The sequence below is a fragment of the Pungitius pungitius genome, chromosome 4, assembly GCF_949316345.1.
Source record: "Pungitius pungitius chromosome 4, fPunPun2.1, whole genome shotgun sequence".
NCBI classification, from domain to species: domain Eukaryota; kingdom Metazoa; phylum Chordata; class Actinopteri; order Perciformes; family Gasterosteidae; genus Pungitius; species Pungitius pungitius.
This window is the reverse complement of record NC_084903.1, coordinates 7,423,677-7,440,471: the sequence shown is the minus strand read 5'-3', so window position 1 is coordinate 7,440,471 and position 16,795 is coordinate 7,423,677. Positions and strand designations below refer to the sequence as shown.

Below are 16,795 nucleotides of genomic sequence, written 5' to 3'. Positions count from 1 at the left end.
TAGGAAGGGGGCTAAAAGACCAACCCACTGTCCCCGGGGCCAGGCTTCCCTAGTGGCCGTGGCCTCAAATGCATGTAGGAATGCTTCAACGTCATCCGTGGCCCCCATTTTGGACATAAAGTCGCTCGCCTTTATGGTGCGGATATTCTGGGCGGCCATCTCTTTCTGCAGCTGCAATTCCTCGGCCTTCAGAAGGTTGGCTTTCTTTTGTTCCTCCACAAGAGCCACATTCGCTTGCATCTGGGCCTGCTGTCCAGCAATAAGGGCTTTCAAGATGTCCTCCATTCTGTGAGGGGGGGGGGCTACAGTCAATTTGGAGAAGTGGGAAATCAAACTTTCGGTGTCCTCCTCTGACATGCACTATTATCGCTTGAACTATGCCCGCATTCTCCACCATATGTGACGTCACGGGAGGCCACACCGCTCTCTGCGGAACAGTTCAAGGAGTGCTCGGACACCGATTAACAGAAAATAATGTTTTATTGTTGTTCAGGGGGTTCTAACAGAAATGAATGTTCTCCGGGATAAACTTAAGTAGACCCTCTCCTTGAGGTAAACTAAAACACCGGTTCCCTCCGGCAGGGAAACACCCTTCTTCTCTCTTACTGTTTTGTCGTGGTCTGGTCCGTTCTTCAGCGCCCAGTCTGCTGCTCCTTTCTTCCAGCTTTCCCCCCTTCTACTCCCTCTCTCTGCCTCTTAAAAACCCTTCAGTTCATTATGTGTTGATCTGTCTCAGGTGTGCGTGACTGGAGGGGTGGGGTTCCCGGGTCCATCAGCAGATGGGGCCATAGCTGTCCCAGGACCCAGCCATCTTCTGGGGATGTAGCGTCCCTCCAGGACCCAGCCTCTCGAGACGCCACAATATATTATCAGGACGATTTGTGTGAGTAATTTGTTTTTATAAGTTTTTTATGGGAAGTATCTCAACAATTAGAGGTAAATGTTGTTTGGTGTCATATTAAAGAGGGGTTTGTGCTCTTTAAAGGGATAGTTCACCCAAAAATGAAAATTGTGTCATCATTTACTCACCCCCAAGTTTTTTCAAACCTGTATGAATTTCTATATTCTGCTAGACAAAGAAAGATATTTTGAAGAATGTCGGTAATCAGACAGTTGATGGACCCCATTGACTTCCATAGTATTTTTTTTCCTACTATGGGGTCCATCAACTGTCTGATTACTTTGTGTAGGCCCTGCTCCACTGCCAGCTTTGATCACCAGGGACTGGGAGTCAGTCAAGAGAGGCACTTACAGTAGTTCTCAGCTTTGTATGGGTTTTTGGGAACGGAACAGTAGATATGCATATCCACAGGGACTGCAAGGATAGTGTACTGGTTGGTGGTTGTGTCCGGTCTGACCAAAAATGCCAGGGCCCTTTTTTTGTCCCAGTCCAGCCCTGCTCTCGGCCATCGTGTATGCTCATTGATTGATTCGATTGGTGGATCCGTCACGGCGAACGCCCTCTCTCGTCGGGGGACAGGCGGAACCAATTATCGCCACTTGTGTGCACTCGAACGAAATAAAGATTCGCACATCTTCAATCCGAGGGGGGTAGTTTGAACCGGAAAAACATGAGAAGAGATCGGATTCTTATCAAGCTTTCCTGAAGCTGTGCGGGATTAAGTAACCATTCAAAGACTGAACAGACAGCCGGTAAGATTGCCATCGGAGTTTGTTGCGAGTGACTTGTTGGTCTTTGCACGCTAACGGGGCGTTGCGGTGCAAAGTGTTAATATTTCACAAAAGAGTAACAAACTCATTTAAATTTTAGTAATTGTAACTGCGTTACTTGATTTAAAAAAAAAAATCGTTACATGCTCGTTACCGCTTAAAGTAGTGGAATTACAGTAACGCGCTACTTTGTAACTTTGTTTGTAGCACCACGTTGTCCCGTTTTGACATGAGGAACATAAGGAGCCTCCAGCAGCTCTTACCGGCTAACTAAGATGTCTGAATTTATTTACAAATGCCATTTTAAATTCATCTCATAGCACTCTACATTTAATTGCATAAGAATTTAATGAATAAGCTTCAAGTGAACATGGAGTGTGTGCGTCTGTAAGTGTAATAAAGTATAGTTCTGATGTTAAAACAAATCTGATTTGTATTAGTACAATATATAATAGAATGATAAATTATTATATGTTCAAGAAAACCTGTACTTTCTGAAGTATTTTGAGTATTAAGTATTTTATGTGAATTTGCAGTTCTGTTTTAGTATAAAGGGTTGGTAATTAAAGTGTTTAATGCTGTTTTTTAAATCTGATTCATTGATTAATCAAAAAAAGAATTGACCGATTAATCGAATCAACACATTAACCATGAAATGTTGTGCCGAGGAGATTCCGCTCAGCCTACTAAAATGTTAAATAATAATTCAATCGCAACATTTCTACAACTACAAAAGGTTTATTAAAGCATCAAGGCAAATCCTGTGTGGGGATGCATCACATTAAAGTGATATACGCAAACCCATTATTTTCTTGTCTTCTCAATGACGTATATCAACAAGAAAATCAAGTCAATTCAATTAATGGTGTACAGCTCCAAAAACACTAATCCACAATTTGCATCAGGGCTTTACAATCTTACACTGTACTTAATTAATTAATTAATCTCAATTATTCCTTATCATTATTATCATCATTTATTGTCATCATAACGTTTCACTAGTATTTGCACACAAGCACACTCATAGAAGTCCATGTGTTTGTGTGTGTGCATGTGTGTGTGAAGGGTGCTATCCACCATGTCATCCATCATTGGGGCAAGCTTTCCCTCCCAACACAGAAATGTGAAGAAACTGCTTCCGCTGGCGTGCACGCGCGCACACACACACACACGCATGTGCATTTTTGGCAGGAGGTATCGGGGGCACCGGGCACAGCTTTCTCTTCTATACAACACTACAATGTTTTATAGCCAGTCACCCTTGGAGTGTTGCATGCATTTCCGTTCCTGTGTTCCCGCGAAGCCCCTCCCGGCCCCCTCCGCCAACACCACCACCTCCTTCTGCTACTTCCCTCTATGTTAACCCTGACAGGAAGGAGGTGCCAGCAGGCTTTGGAAGTGACAGAGCAGGTAAATCTGTGTCCTGCCATCACAGCTTCTATTGAAGGCTGCCTCAGCACTAGAATACTAAACTAATTACTGCTTTAACTCTTAATGGATTCCAGATTCCTCAGGAACGCCTCCTCTCTTTTCAGGATCTGCTCACAGGAGTTACTCAAGTAGCAATAAACCCCCCCCTCCCTCATTCCTGCCCGTCACCTACAAGGTAACTGACTCCAGACTCCCCTCGGACTACAGTTAATCTACCCGATCAAGTCTGGGGTCCAAGACAACTAACAGAGCGCAGTCAGTGATGCTGCATAGGAGAAGATATAAGGAAGGCTGCACCAAGCCACCACTGTCAATCGGTCTTTATTTAGCTGCTGTTTAGATATGAAGGTTCATACGAGTGTTTTCTGTAACCACCACACTCACATGCACAAGCAAGGAGAGGCTGAGATAACAACATAGAAACATCATTCACTGGTCAAGTAGATTGAATTTCACTATATATTTAAATATCTAATAGTAGTTTTCTGCCATAGTAATGTTAAATAAAGCTAATTTCAACTGTCATCTGAACAGAGACCCAGCAAGTAAGTCTTTTAATGAAAGATGGTTTTAAATGTTAACTTTATACGTTACGATTGGCCCCACAATTTTTCGTTTTACTCATTTAACTTTTAAATTCTCATGTATTTTGGTTTGTAATGCAATACAGACTTAATAAATAACCTAAATCACTCTCACATATTGTTGGGGAAACATAAATAATGTTTTGTCAATCATACTTCGACGACAGAGAGTCTGTGCTTTCTCTAGCAAGATACAGTACATTGTGTTCCGGTTCAAATGATAGATAATCTTGTTCACTGGTTTCCTTTTTGTTTAGTTGTAGCTGTCTCCTGTCAGACCACGACTCCTCAGTCAATTCCAAAGGAGTTTGTGCAGCATTCGATGAGTCTGTTCAAGGATTGGGAAAATGAAATAAAAATCACTCAACAATATTAAAGAGCAACTTACGCACAATGTCACTTTTTAATCTTTATCCTCTGCATTGGGACATCACCCTGTCCTTATATTTGTATTGTTCTGACTATGTGAGGGTCTGAAATAGTACACAGTGTGCTTGTTAAAGGCGTTTTGTTCTGGCATTTCAGTTCTGGACACATCGAAGGTCGAAGCTTATTATATCTCCTAATTTAATTTGATCTTTTTATTTGTTAGCAATGCATCGAGGTGACCTCACGTTACACTATTATTTTTCTAATTTGCCACAATTCACCCCTTTCTCTCAATATAGGAATGAATTTGTGATCAAAGGTCACTGTTACCTCACAAAACACGTTTTTGGTCACAACTCAAGACATGTTATGTTAATTATGACAATCTGGTGTAATAGGATAAAAATGATAAAAGGACGACACTTAGATGGTCTAATTTCTATGAGTTGTTCTGTGGAATATGTCAAAGTCAATCAATCAAAACCAGTGGGCAAGATTCAACCTCTGATTTGCTGTAATACAACAGCCGCTGTTTCTTATGGAAGTAAATCTGTGTCATCAGGGTTGAAATAAAAAGGTGATTGAATTTCTAGCACTGAATATTTATGCATTGAAATTATGTATCTGAATGTTTTTCAACATTAAAATGCTGCAAAAAATTCAACCTAAATAAAATCACTGTTAAAATATTTAGCCGCAAAAAAAATCATGGTTACAATATTCAGCCCAAAAAATTCAGCCGTGAGACACCAACATCCGGGACACTAAGGTAGAACGATCGATTCTAGATTCAAGATCAGGAGCGTGCGTCAAGCAAAAGGAGCGAGCACCCAATACACCTTCGGCTTTGGATTGTAGACATGTCCAATAATAACGGGGCTTTAACTCTTCTTTATGCCATCAGTGTGGCAACGTATGAAGAAATACATAAAAGAACCAAAACGTTTGCTTGCCACTGACAATATACAACTTTATTACAAGTATACTTCTCGTTTCAGACTTTATGAGCAAATACAGGATCCCTTTGAGTTAAATTCTAAAGCCTCGCATTAAGACGTACATCCCTTTATTTAAGACTCTGCGCTACTTGCAGGTCGCTGTGTTGTGCCAGATCCTCAATAAAGTTTACCCATGGTCATGAAGCAGCGCCGGCGCTCCGCACACGCACATCACGCACTGCGCGTAGGGCAAAGTAATAGGCCTAGACCAAATTAGTGGAGAAAAAGGAGAACCTCCTGTGCGCCCCCCTCCTCCCCGCACCTCCCAGCGGTTTGTTCGATTATGCCTCAAATCTCAAATGTGGCAGACAGCTTTGAAATGGCTTCGAAAAGGCATCAAGAGTTGGGGGCGGAAAAAAGAAAAAAGAAGAGACAGCGGGATGATGCTCGCGCGTCGCTCTCAGGTAAGACAATGTTTTAAATCAGGGGTCCCCAAACTTTGTCTTGTGAGGACCATTGCTAGCGGTCACCGGGCGGCCGGCTGGCCACATATACTCGCGCTCATAATGTCCGCACGGATCGCCGGTGGGTCGTATTCGGTACTCGTCCGTGGGCCGCCCCAAGTTTCTGTTACCGTTACCGTTTTTGTTATCATTTGTTTTTTATGTTATCATTTACGTTTTTGCATAACAATCGGCTTCAAGAGGTATATCCCAATGTGTGGATTGCTCTTCGTATTGCACTGACTCTCCCTGTCACAGTTGCCTCAGCTGAGCAAAGCTTTTCAAAACTGAAACTAATCAAAACGTACCTGCGCTCATCAATGGGGCAGGAACGTTTAAGTGGTCTGGCTGTCATCAGCATCAATGGGGACGTGGCTCAGAAACTGTCATATGACCTAATAGCTGATTTTGCATATAATTGATTTCTTTTCATGTTTGTTTATGTAATTTATTTATGTTTAGAAGTTATTTGGGGAATAAAGAGAACTTAACTAAGAAATTCTGAATGGTTGTTCCTGTTGTGGTGGTTGGTTGGTTGGGGGGGGGCACCAACCAAGCATTTGTGCTTAGGGCACCCAAATGGCTAGCGCCGGCCTTGTCATGAAGACTCACCCCCCACTACGCTACAGCGGCTCATGTGCCTCTTCAAGCGCGTTCTTGGTTTCAAAACTCCGCCAATCACTCCTCTCATCTTGTCGAAGGATCTCAGCATCATTAAATGAATTCAAAACTAGAAGAAGAGGCGTATTGCGAGCGGCTGTACGCTCTCGTTTAACTTCTGCTTAGTTCATGTCCAATACAGTCTGTTAATGTACAAATGTCAGCTGTCTATTACGGAATCTTACAGACACAAACCACACTGATGGCATAAAGAAGAGTTAAAGCCCCGTTATTATTGGACATGTCTACAATCCAAAGCCAAAGGTGTATTGGGTGCTCGCTCCTTTTGCTTGACGCACGCTCCTGATCTTGAATCTAGAATCGATCGCTCTACCTTAGTGTCCCGGATGTTGGTGTCTCACGGCTGAATTTTTTGGGCTGAATATTGTAACCATGATTTCTTTTGCGGCTGAATATTGTAACCAATATTTTTTTTGCGGCTAAATATTTTAACAGTGATTTTATTTAGGTTGAATTTTTTGCAGCATTTTAATGTTGAAAAACATTCAGATACATAATTTCAATGCATAAATATTCAGTGCTAGAAATTCAATCAACTTTTTATTTCAACCCCCGATGACACAGATTTTCTTCCATAGTTTCTCCTCAGCTAAAGTAGGAGACAATCGGGTTCCTGCTTTGAAAAGGAAAACACGACCACATTGTTAAGGTATTGTTGGGTAAGATGTTACATCTATTAAATATATTATATGGTAAAGACAGCAGCAAGTAATCCAATGGAATAAACAAGGGAATCAACTGTCGCAACAGAGTGAATTTCCTGAAATGGGAGTGCTAGGCGCATGACCGTGCTGCAGTGGGCCTTACAGTGCTCCTATTATTAGAAGAACACCAGCAAACCACAACTGGACCTGTCTGGTTTTCTGACACACTTACACGCGCACATTCATTACACTGTGCAGAAGGGAAGGAAGGGCTGACTATGCTGGCTTACATTCAAATACCAGCCAGTCACATAGAAAAGTCCAGTGGACATGATAGTGGCCTTACATTTAATCCGGTAAATCTCAGTTAATGTTTCAAACAATCAACTAGACTTAACAAAACTATAACTTTATCCCAGAGAGCCATAATACTTTCACTTTTTCTGTCGTTAATTAGTGAGCGACCAGACGTGAGTCTATTCGTGCATTCTCAGTTCACCAAAAGTACTGCAGAATGATGCACACTGGAGTGAGCTAAAAGAATGAGCTTGTATTAGAATTGCAATCCCTCAATAAAGGGAAGATGATGGATTGTGACAACTAACTAAAACTGTGTTTTTACCACCAGTTTTAGAGAAGGAACATGTCTGCTGTTGGTGTTAAGGACTTATCAGACGGTACATCGTCAACTTTTGTTATCATACAATTATCAGGATGATGTGGAAGCAGACATCTGTGGATATTTGACATTTCCCTCGCTGATAAAGTTTCACTTGACGATTGACGATTTGAAGCTTATATAACTGCTGATCACAGCTACAACATCACTATACAGTAGGTCTGAAATGTATTACTGGGGACCAGAGAGGAGGACGAAGGCGGTACCAAGCAGCCAATAGGAACAACACTCACCCAACCAGAATGTCAGCTGGCCAATGGGATTACCCATCATCAATGTGCAAGGTGTCCTGCCCATTTCCTGTTTCCATGGTGCTTCGTGACAGGAGCGTCACGGTAACCACTGGGAAACAATGCACAATGGCGTAGACACGCCCTCTCATTAGCGGCATCCCCAAAGGCTGGCACCATTACATAGTCTGACACTGATACTGACACACACACACACAAACTCGTCCCACGCGCTAGAGAAAACATAAAAAACAGAACACAGAAAGGTGGGCCGCGGGCCTGACTACACAGTGGTTCAAAAATAGTGGCGGTCCACCTGCGTGTCTTGTAAGTGCTATCCTCAGACACATGCACACGCTTTCAGGCACCGACCCCCAACCCCCGCGATCCATCCCCCCCTTTTTGCATCCGGTTCAGACAAGAGCAAACTGGCTGGCTGGCTCACCAGATACACGCATAGCCTGCTTTCGGCCCAGGCTATTTAAATACAGATTGCTATACTGTTATGCATTTCAAGGAAAGGCACCAGCTTGATTAGAGGCTGGAAATAGACCCCGGCGTTTCATAAGGGATCATTGAATGACAATGACAGGCGTCAGCAAACTGTGAACCAAGTATCATAATATCTTCAGGCATGAGATGTTTTAGCCTTTCAAGTAACTTCTTTTCTCCTTACATTTAGAGAGCCTCTACTCTCCAGTTAGCCGCTCACTCCCAACGTTGGTCTCTCTCTGGCTGGAGGGACAAAACAGGCACTTGTTCATTTGTTTTTTCTGCACTTTTTATGGTCTACCATCATTCATTCATACAGTCAGGTGACCGGATTATCTACAGATATCTATCAGAAGGTCTTAAGTGTGATAATTTGAACCAAGACGTCATCGTGCCAGTGGCCGAGATCCGATTGGCAGTGAGTGTCCAACGGGAATGTATACCATCCAGCCTCCCTGGGGAGGTTACCTTACCAGGTAGGATTGCCCAAATCAATCCTTCAATATAGATCAACCGGTAGGTTGAGAGTTTTGCATTCCGTTGCGGTAAAGCGAGGGCAATGCCGCTACCGCCACTTTGATTCTCTGGCCAAACTCCCACTCTATCTTTCCCTCACTCGCAAACAAGACCCCGCAGTACTACACTTCACTTGAGGTAAGGACACATTCCCTACCCACACTAGGCAATCCATTGTATTCCTGCTGAATATCTTTCCAAGAAAAAAACAAAAAAGAGAAAATTGTTCTAAGTTGTGTCTCAACAAATTCATTGATTTGGCACTTCACTAGCTAAGAGCACGCCATCCACTGAAGGCGTTTAACATGAGTGAATGCGTCGTTGATTGATTTAGTCTGGTCGATCGGAGGGGTTGTGGGGAACTACGTCGGAGGATCGGCCGTGCGCCTGGGGCAGGGCAAACCCCTTCAGGGCCCTACGAAAAGTTGGAAAAAAAATAAAATGCATACTTGAGTGCGTTAAGCTGTATTTATAGAAATAACGGAAGAGGCGTGGTCTTGCTCCCGAAATTATGCTAATTAGCCCCACTTAAACGTGTTCTTAAATCATAAAATACATTCAAATATTAATAATAATTTGCGAAAAATTCAATATATATATATCTAAATATATATATTTATATATTATATATGTATATTAGGGCTGTCAAATGATTAAAAATTTTAATCAAATTAATCAGAATTTTCAGTGGATTAATCATGATTAATCACTATTTGCAATTACACCTTAATCCTAACCATTTTTTCTTTCTGAAATGCATACTAATGATAAATAACAGGACACAGATACATAATAATTATCATTATTATTATCATCATTATTATTTTTTACATAAATACATGTTATTGATATTTGACTTGGTTTAATTCATTCCAGAAAATAATCAAATCAATGTTTGATAAGTTACAGACTGATTTCTCTGCATGGCTCTAGAAGGGTCTCCAGCCTCTGCAGTTTATGCCACTCTGCTGCGGCAAAACGAGTTTGTGCTCCTGATGGTCCAGGGCTGCGATGACCAGACTTGTCAACCCTCCCAAATTTCAAAGCCCCTCCCGAAAATCTCCCGGACCGACATTTGCCTCCTGCCTGCAGGTGGCAGTAATGTGTTGTATAGGATGAAGTGCATTCCCTAGAGGAAGAGGTTCTTTCCGGACCTGAATAATTTGTCACACTGCGCATGCGTGAAATGTGTTAAAAAAATTGACGTAATTAACGACAAACTACTAATTAACGTCGTTAACGCGCTATTTTTGACAGGCCTAATATATATATATACATATATATTTTTTATTATTTTTATTTTTGTTAAATATTCTCAAGTCTATGTGATGCTATTCTTAGCTGTGCCTGGCTGGGCTGGCAATTGTCTGGATGGAAAGTTGAGATTCATATGAACTAGGAATGTGTTTTTTCTAGGGCCGGGAGATTAGCGCGTTAATTAAGATGAATTAATTACAATGTGAATTAAGATTAATTAATTACAATGTGAATTAAGATTAATTAATTAAACAAAAAATTATTATAAAAAACAAACGGATACGGTCGATAAGAGCATGGTTGTGTGCAAGCTATGCAACAAGGAATTCGCATATCCCCGCAGCATCGAGCCTCAAGTATCACCTCAACGCAAAACAATTACTAGCTAGCGTGGACGTTAGCCCGACTTCGAGTACAAGGACCCACACCCAACCCACACTCCACCAGATGACTGGTTTAAGGACCAGGGTAACTAAGTCCACGTCTGAAAAAATAACCAATGTTCTGAATGTACTTGAAAGTATTGGTCTACTTAAAAAAACATAGTTTACAAAAGGTCTACTTACCTATAGGCTACCTGAATTTCTGAAAGTACTATATTTCTAAATATGCTATTGCTACACTTGTCTGCTGGAATTGATTGAACAAAAATAAAAATCCATAAAAATCCATGTGAAAAAAATGACTTCTCACTGTTCTCAGGTCAAATATTTATGCAATTAAAATGCGATTAATTCCGATTAATTAATTACAGACTTTATTTATTTCAGTGGCACAGCTTGCAAATATAAAGACATGCAAAGCTTGAAATAAAATGTATGTGTGTTTTGAAGAATATGGTTTATAATGATGGAGGAAACAGACCTGCACTGATTGGCAAATGATCTCTGGGAAGTACAGTTTGATCTCTGGGAAGTACAGTTTGATCTCTGGGAAGTGCAGTTTGGTATCTTCATCATAAGAGCTCATGAATCATCATCAACAAAAACCCATTGAAACTTTCAGTCTTCTTTCTATGTTTGTGACTCACAGATGCAGATGGTGGCGAGGAGTCTGGTGGCGATGTACGGTGGCAGGCAGTCCGGGAAGGCCGGCTGCAGGACATAATTGGAGAAGGTGAGCGCGATGACAGCCAGCGTGGTCGGATACATGATGAGCACGGCGCTCCATAACAACAGGAAGCTAAGAGATGGAGAGACAAAACACACCGGATTTTGTCCACTGTTCTTTTTTTGGATGGGGAAGGAGTTATTGTTGCTCTCTTTCAGTTCCTTCCTGAGTTCACATTCACACATCTACCTAAATGAGCTGCGTGGCACAAGCCTGGTTTCCAGCTGTTGGTCTCTGTGGAGCTCCTCTGCAGCAGTTGTGACTGGGTAACTGGCTCAGTGGCATTTTGGCATCAGTTGTGAGGGACTAGTGGCCAGACACGTGGGAGAGGCAGTACCCGGCGGAAGGAAACGGTTCCTGATTACAGCATGCAGCATGTCTCATCTTACTGTAACCTTCATTTAAAAAAAATCATATCCTTGTCTGTTCTTTTCCTCACACCATGTGCAAATAAATGGGCCACACAGGACTAAACTAGTGTGTCAACAGGCTTTTGCAGTGCCAAGCACGTTTGACCTTCTGAGTCTTACATCTGTCAAGTCACCTGATCAAATGTAAGTCACAAGACCTTCAGGGTCGCTTTGTGCCAGACAGGCAGCTCTCTTGTGTACAGGCCATTACAGTTTAATCCTTACTAAGTTACTAGAATTGCTGCAATCCAACACTTCTGAGTGCAAATTTCTAGAATAACAACTGCTGTATTGTGTGAGTGAATGAATACGACTCGCCGCTGGCTAACCTTCTGTTACCTGAACTCAAGAACGAGCGGCGACGTACACTGGACTCTTAAGTGGTCGTCGAAGACATGTCACACAAACCCCAACTTGAACTCACCAGGCGGTCTGGTCACTTAGCAGCGGCTGAGTTATAGCTAGCTACAGTTGTGTGTGTGTTCTGGTAGTTCCGTTAAATATTAGCTAAACACACCACAAACTGTTATCCCTCCACGGTGGGCGCAGAGTAGTCACAGGGGGCGCAGGGACGGAAGGGGGGGGATTGGAGATGCACTCAGCTGTGTTATCACCCTACCGACAGAGTGCCGGCTAAGAGGGAGGAGTGAGGCATCAGTAGCGGTCACCTCAACAACGAGAGGTCCTTTAGCATTCTGCCTGAACCAGCAGCCCCAAATATGATGTTTGCTGCTGCTGATTGAGAGAAAAGCTGTGGGCAGACCCAGAGGCACTCACACACACACACACATACACACGTATTATTACAACATTAACAACATTACTTACCCAACGAGCCCTCCAAATATTTCTGTCACATACGAGTAGTCTCCTCCAGATTTTGGGATGGTCACACCAAGTTCAGCATAGCACAAGGACCCGAGGGCACAGATCCCGCCTCCACAGACCCAGACGATGAGTGACAGCCCCACGGAGCCTGCATGCTCCAACACTCCTTTAGGTGAGATGAATATCCCAGAGCCAATGATGTTACCTTTTAGAGAAAAAACACAGATCAATAGTTTGTTTACACTTCCATAGAGAATCCAGGTTGGATTCGAGAGCTGCAGTGTTGTACATCTATTAAATTAGATTTTTGTATGAAATATGTGTTAGGGCACCAATAAGGCTTAGACAGAGAAAAGGAAAACAGCCACTATGAAATCCCAAGAGGTTTATCAAACATTAAGTGTCATTTAGTGTCATAAGTGCATTTCAACAATAGATACAAGAACAAGAAAGTGCAACGTCATCAAATAACCAGATTTACAATTTGCTGTAGATAAGAGCTGTTATGAGTACAATTAAAGTTCTACAATTTGTTCTGTGTTTGTTAATGACTTGTGTAATCTCTAAAGAACTCTTCATAAACAGTATGTCTGTCTTCTGTAAAACGCTTTTCAAGCTGATTTGCAGATTGGACTAATACATTTTCTTATGTCATTTTTCATTCCCGATAATTGTGCATAGAGCTGGTGTCACGTTCATGATTGGTTGATCATTTTGTGACTGAGCTTGAGCGGTTGTGTGTGGCCGTATTTAATAATACGGCACGGAGTAGTTCAATATTTTAAATATGTGTTGATCTCATTTGTTCTGTTTATAGCTGCAGGCACTATAAAAGCTTAAGCAACTTTGTCATCATATGAATATGTATGGTTCTGCGGTGGTCTACTTTAGGTTTGTTGTTATAACTTCAGCAAAAGATAAAATAAAATGATTTGATATGCTGGAAATTGCCTTGGTATGTGTGTTATGTGTAATTGATTTCGGCTACAGGGAGACTTCACATTTAGTTATCTAGAGAAACATACTGTATTTTCTTCTCTTCTAAACTGCTAGCAGGTGATTTGGCGCTACCCATGACACTGCAGGCTGCCTTTATTGATGAATATTCAGGTAAACTTCAACTGTGCCAAAAGAAAGAAATTAAAGCAAGAAGAGCTGTGACTTACCCATAGTTCTTTATTGGACTATAAAAAAGAGAATTGATATAGCAGCGCACCCTTTTTTATATCGGCACAATTGGGGAAGAAACCCAAGTTTTAGTGAATAATTCTGTTTAATAAACATGTTTTCTGCTAATTTTTCCTTCAACATAAGTCTTTACTTGTGTAAACAGATTTTTTATAGGCTCTGAAATAAATTGGTGAATAGGCTTGGGGCTAGTTGAAGGCTACTAAGCTGAAATGCATCTTGGCTCAGTTAACAGAGGCATGTTATTAAGCAACCGTGTCATGAGTTCAAATCCAGCCTGGCACTCACAAGTTATCCACCCTATACAAAGAAAAAACAACAAGCACAATAAAGAAAGCAAACAGCAGCTGTCAAAGCAACATGTGATTTGCGCTGTCGTCTGTGTTCTTCACCCCTTTGCAGAACTTCAAGACAAAAGGAGTTTTGGGTAACAAATTATGACTCTATCCACTGTAAACATTTTTTCTGTGAGGCAACCAAGTGAGGCACGCCATCCCGGCTCCCCCGTCGGAGCAGCACTCAATGCTCCCTAATGATGCAGAGGGAGAGAGGAGGTCCGAACGGTGAATTTATCACTGTCACATTTGATTGTGGAGGTCGTGGTGAGATGCAGAGCCGTTGCATAACGCCTACGTTGTGTTTGTTATGTGATAAAGTTTGGCATCGTGGCTTAGAGCATAAATCTAAGTCGTACATACCCTCTTAGGCTCCCCGCACTTGGAGTTTTTCTCAAATCTACTACTCAAATAAATTTACATTATATTCAAGTTGTGGAGATAAGTAAAGAAATATGTCTTCTGTCAACCCTTAGGGTTGTTTTGTAATTTTCTTCTCGACAATGAATCCGACTTGCATGTAATTACAAGCATGACTCACATCTGAGAGGGAATGTTGAGCAGGAGGAGTTGTCTGCTGGCATGGAGGTGGGAATCTAAGTAATTAGATACATTTGGTGTGCTGTCCTGCCCCTTGCAGAAGCAGCAGTAGTTGCACAGAGAGAGCCTGTAGCCCACCTTACATTAGAGCTGCACAGTGGAAAAGCGAGTAGGCTTCATGTGGTGGGTAGTAGCATGACTCAGGTTGTATGTGCGTGATAGATGCACGAAGGCTTCACTCCATCTGTGCCACACAGAAAAACCTCCTTAACTGGTTAATGCCAGCCTGAGTCATTTGAGGTTTCATTTCACGCTAGAAACACTAAAGTAGATCAGGTCCATAACAGTAAAGAAGTGGATTCTAAACCTTTTCTCTTGAGACACGATTCCCTGAAGGCCTGAGGCCATTTTGAACGTTTAGCAGGGGATTTGTACAGCACCTGCTTGGCAAATGAATAAAATCCAGGACAGGGTAAAGAAAAAGTCTTAACCGTATCAGCCTTTATCAAAGCACCATATAAGTGACGTTGCTTATGAAGATATGCTACTTAAATGATAACATTACTATTAAAAGTGCCTCACTGTAGCACTGCCTTTGAAAAACCTTTTGAAAAACCTTCACATTTATATTGATTTATCCTCACACTGAGATCTGGTATTTTAGAATTGTCAATGTATATATTTCATTTTTCTGTTAGGTTTGTTTCCGTCTGCACTGTTTCAAACTTTCAGTGGTCCTTTCCAACATCCCTTTGCGCCTGTACTGCTGGTGGTGAGGACCTTGACGTTTGGAGAGCAGACCTATATATGCATTGATGGAATCATCCCCCCAACACATGTAGCCTCACTCTCTCATTCCTCCAGACCTCGGGTTCCCGTCACACTGCACAACCTGTTTAGTTGCTGCTGCAACGATGTCACTTTTCAGCGGCCACGCATACTTTAGGAGTCCGTTTGCATCTCGTTTCAAAACACACCTACAATCCTCCATAGAGGCTGTTTTTCCTAATGCAACTGTGCTGCAGCACCAGTGCATTTCGTACCACGCTATAGGAACATCCTCGATGCGTCACTGTACTCCCGCGGGAATGTATTGCATATACACATGGAGGCTTTGCTTTGTCTGCATGCTTTTCAAGTTCAACACGAGGAGGTCCAGCCACGTAGGCACGTCCATACTCAGATCATCACGACTGATGCAACAGTTTCCACGCAAAACCCAAGTGGACCGAGACATTATAGGTGGACCATCCGCGCGTAAAGGTGACTCTTTCTGTGCGTATTTATGCGGCTCCAGCTACAATCCGACTGCTAAGCCATATATGAACATTTTGGCAAACTCCCTTCCGCACAGTGTACTTACAGTAGGTCTACTTAGTCGTTCAGGGGGAACAGACCCGTGTGCGCTACTGTATCCTATTGTTTTTAAATATTAAATTGTACCTCTAACGTGGAAGCAACAGCTGCACGCCGGTCACGATACGGAAGTTATTCAGCTCTCCATGCAGCAGAATTCGCCTTATCGACCCGATGTCGATAAAACACGATTTAAGACAAAAGCCGGTCCACACTCACCGATGATAATAGCGCACGCGCTCAAAAGTCCGATTTCTTTTTTCAAAGTGACTCTGTCGCTCTTGGAGGACTTTTTCTCCTTCTTTTTCTCCTTGTCCATCTCCTCCGCCTTACAAGTGGGCTTCCTGGGCGCCTCGGTCCGGTCCAGATACTGTAGACTGAACCAAGCTGCGCTCCCTGGGCTGTCTTTATAATTTACTACTGATGAGGACACGCGCATGCGCATGGCTCGCCGCTGAAGTCACCACCTTGGCTCAGGTACCCTGAAAGGTGTGATCACGAGATGATGATACAGATGATGAATGAATTTTAAACTTCAAATAAAATAAACGAGTATTCAAAATAATAATCTAATAATTATCTATTTTAAATTAAATTACATTTAATTGAATGGTCTTGTTTTTTTGGATCGTACAAATTGGCTGTGTAGCCCAACAGGACTCAGGGGGGCTGTTGTCCCAATGGCCGCTGTAATTTGAGCCTTTTAGGGCCAACAGTACAGCCTACTGTTCACCCAGATGTAGGCCTGGATACAGAAACTCACTTGACTTATTTACTATTCCCTCGCAGGACAAACATCAAACACAGGCTGTATATCAATGGATTTAATGAATAGGAAAACAACTGATGTCACGGTTTGGTCTCTCTTCCTGTTTTAGTTTGAAGTTTCATGTTCCTTGTGGTCTTGGGTTAACTTCACTTCCTGCCTTGTCCTGTGATTGCCCGAGTGTTTCCACCTGTGTCCAATCACCTGCACCTCCCTTGTGTATTTAAGCCCCGTGTGCCTGTTGTCCCTTGTCGCGTCATTGTCTTA

General features: G+C 42.2%; 1 protein-coding gene across 1 annotated transcript in view; it reads right to left on the bottom strand.

Annotated features, from left to right (window-relative positions):
* slc7a10a (solute carrier family 7 member 10a) overlaps nucleotides 1-16,222 on the bottom strand; it is a 29,091-nt gene extending 12,869 nt beyond the window's left edge. Inside the window, exons 1-3 of the mRNA XM_037483743.2 lie at nucleotides 15,982-16,222; nucleotides 12,344-12,548; nucleotides 11,026-11,177 (exon numbers count right to left, since the gene is read on the bottom strand). Of these exons, the coding sequence (XP_037339640.1) occupies nucleotides 11,026-11,177; nucleotides 12,344-12,548; nucleotides 15,982-16,207 (583 nt within the window). The 5' untranslated portion in view covers nucleotides 16,208-16,222. The remainder of the gene's footprint in view (nucleotides 1-11,025; nucleotides 11,178-12,343; nucleotides 12,549-15,981) is intronic.
* Between the last annotated feature and the right edge of the window lie 573 nt (nucleotides 16,223-16,795).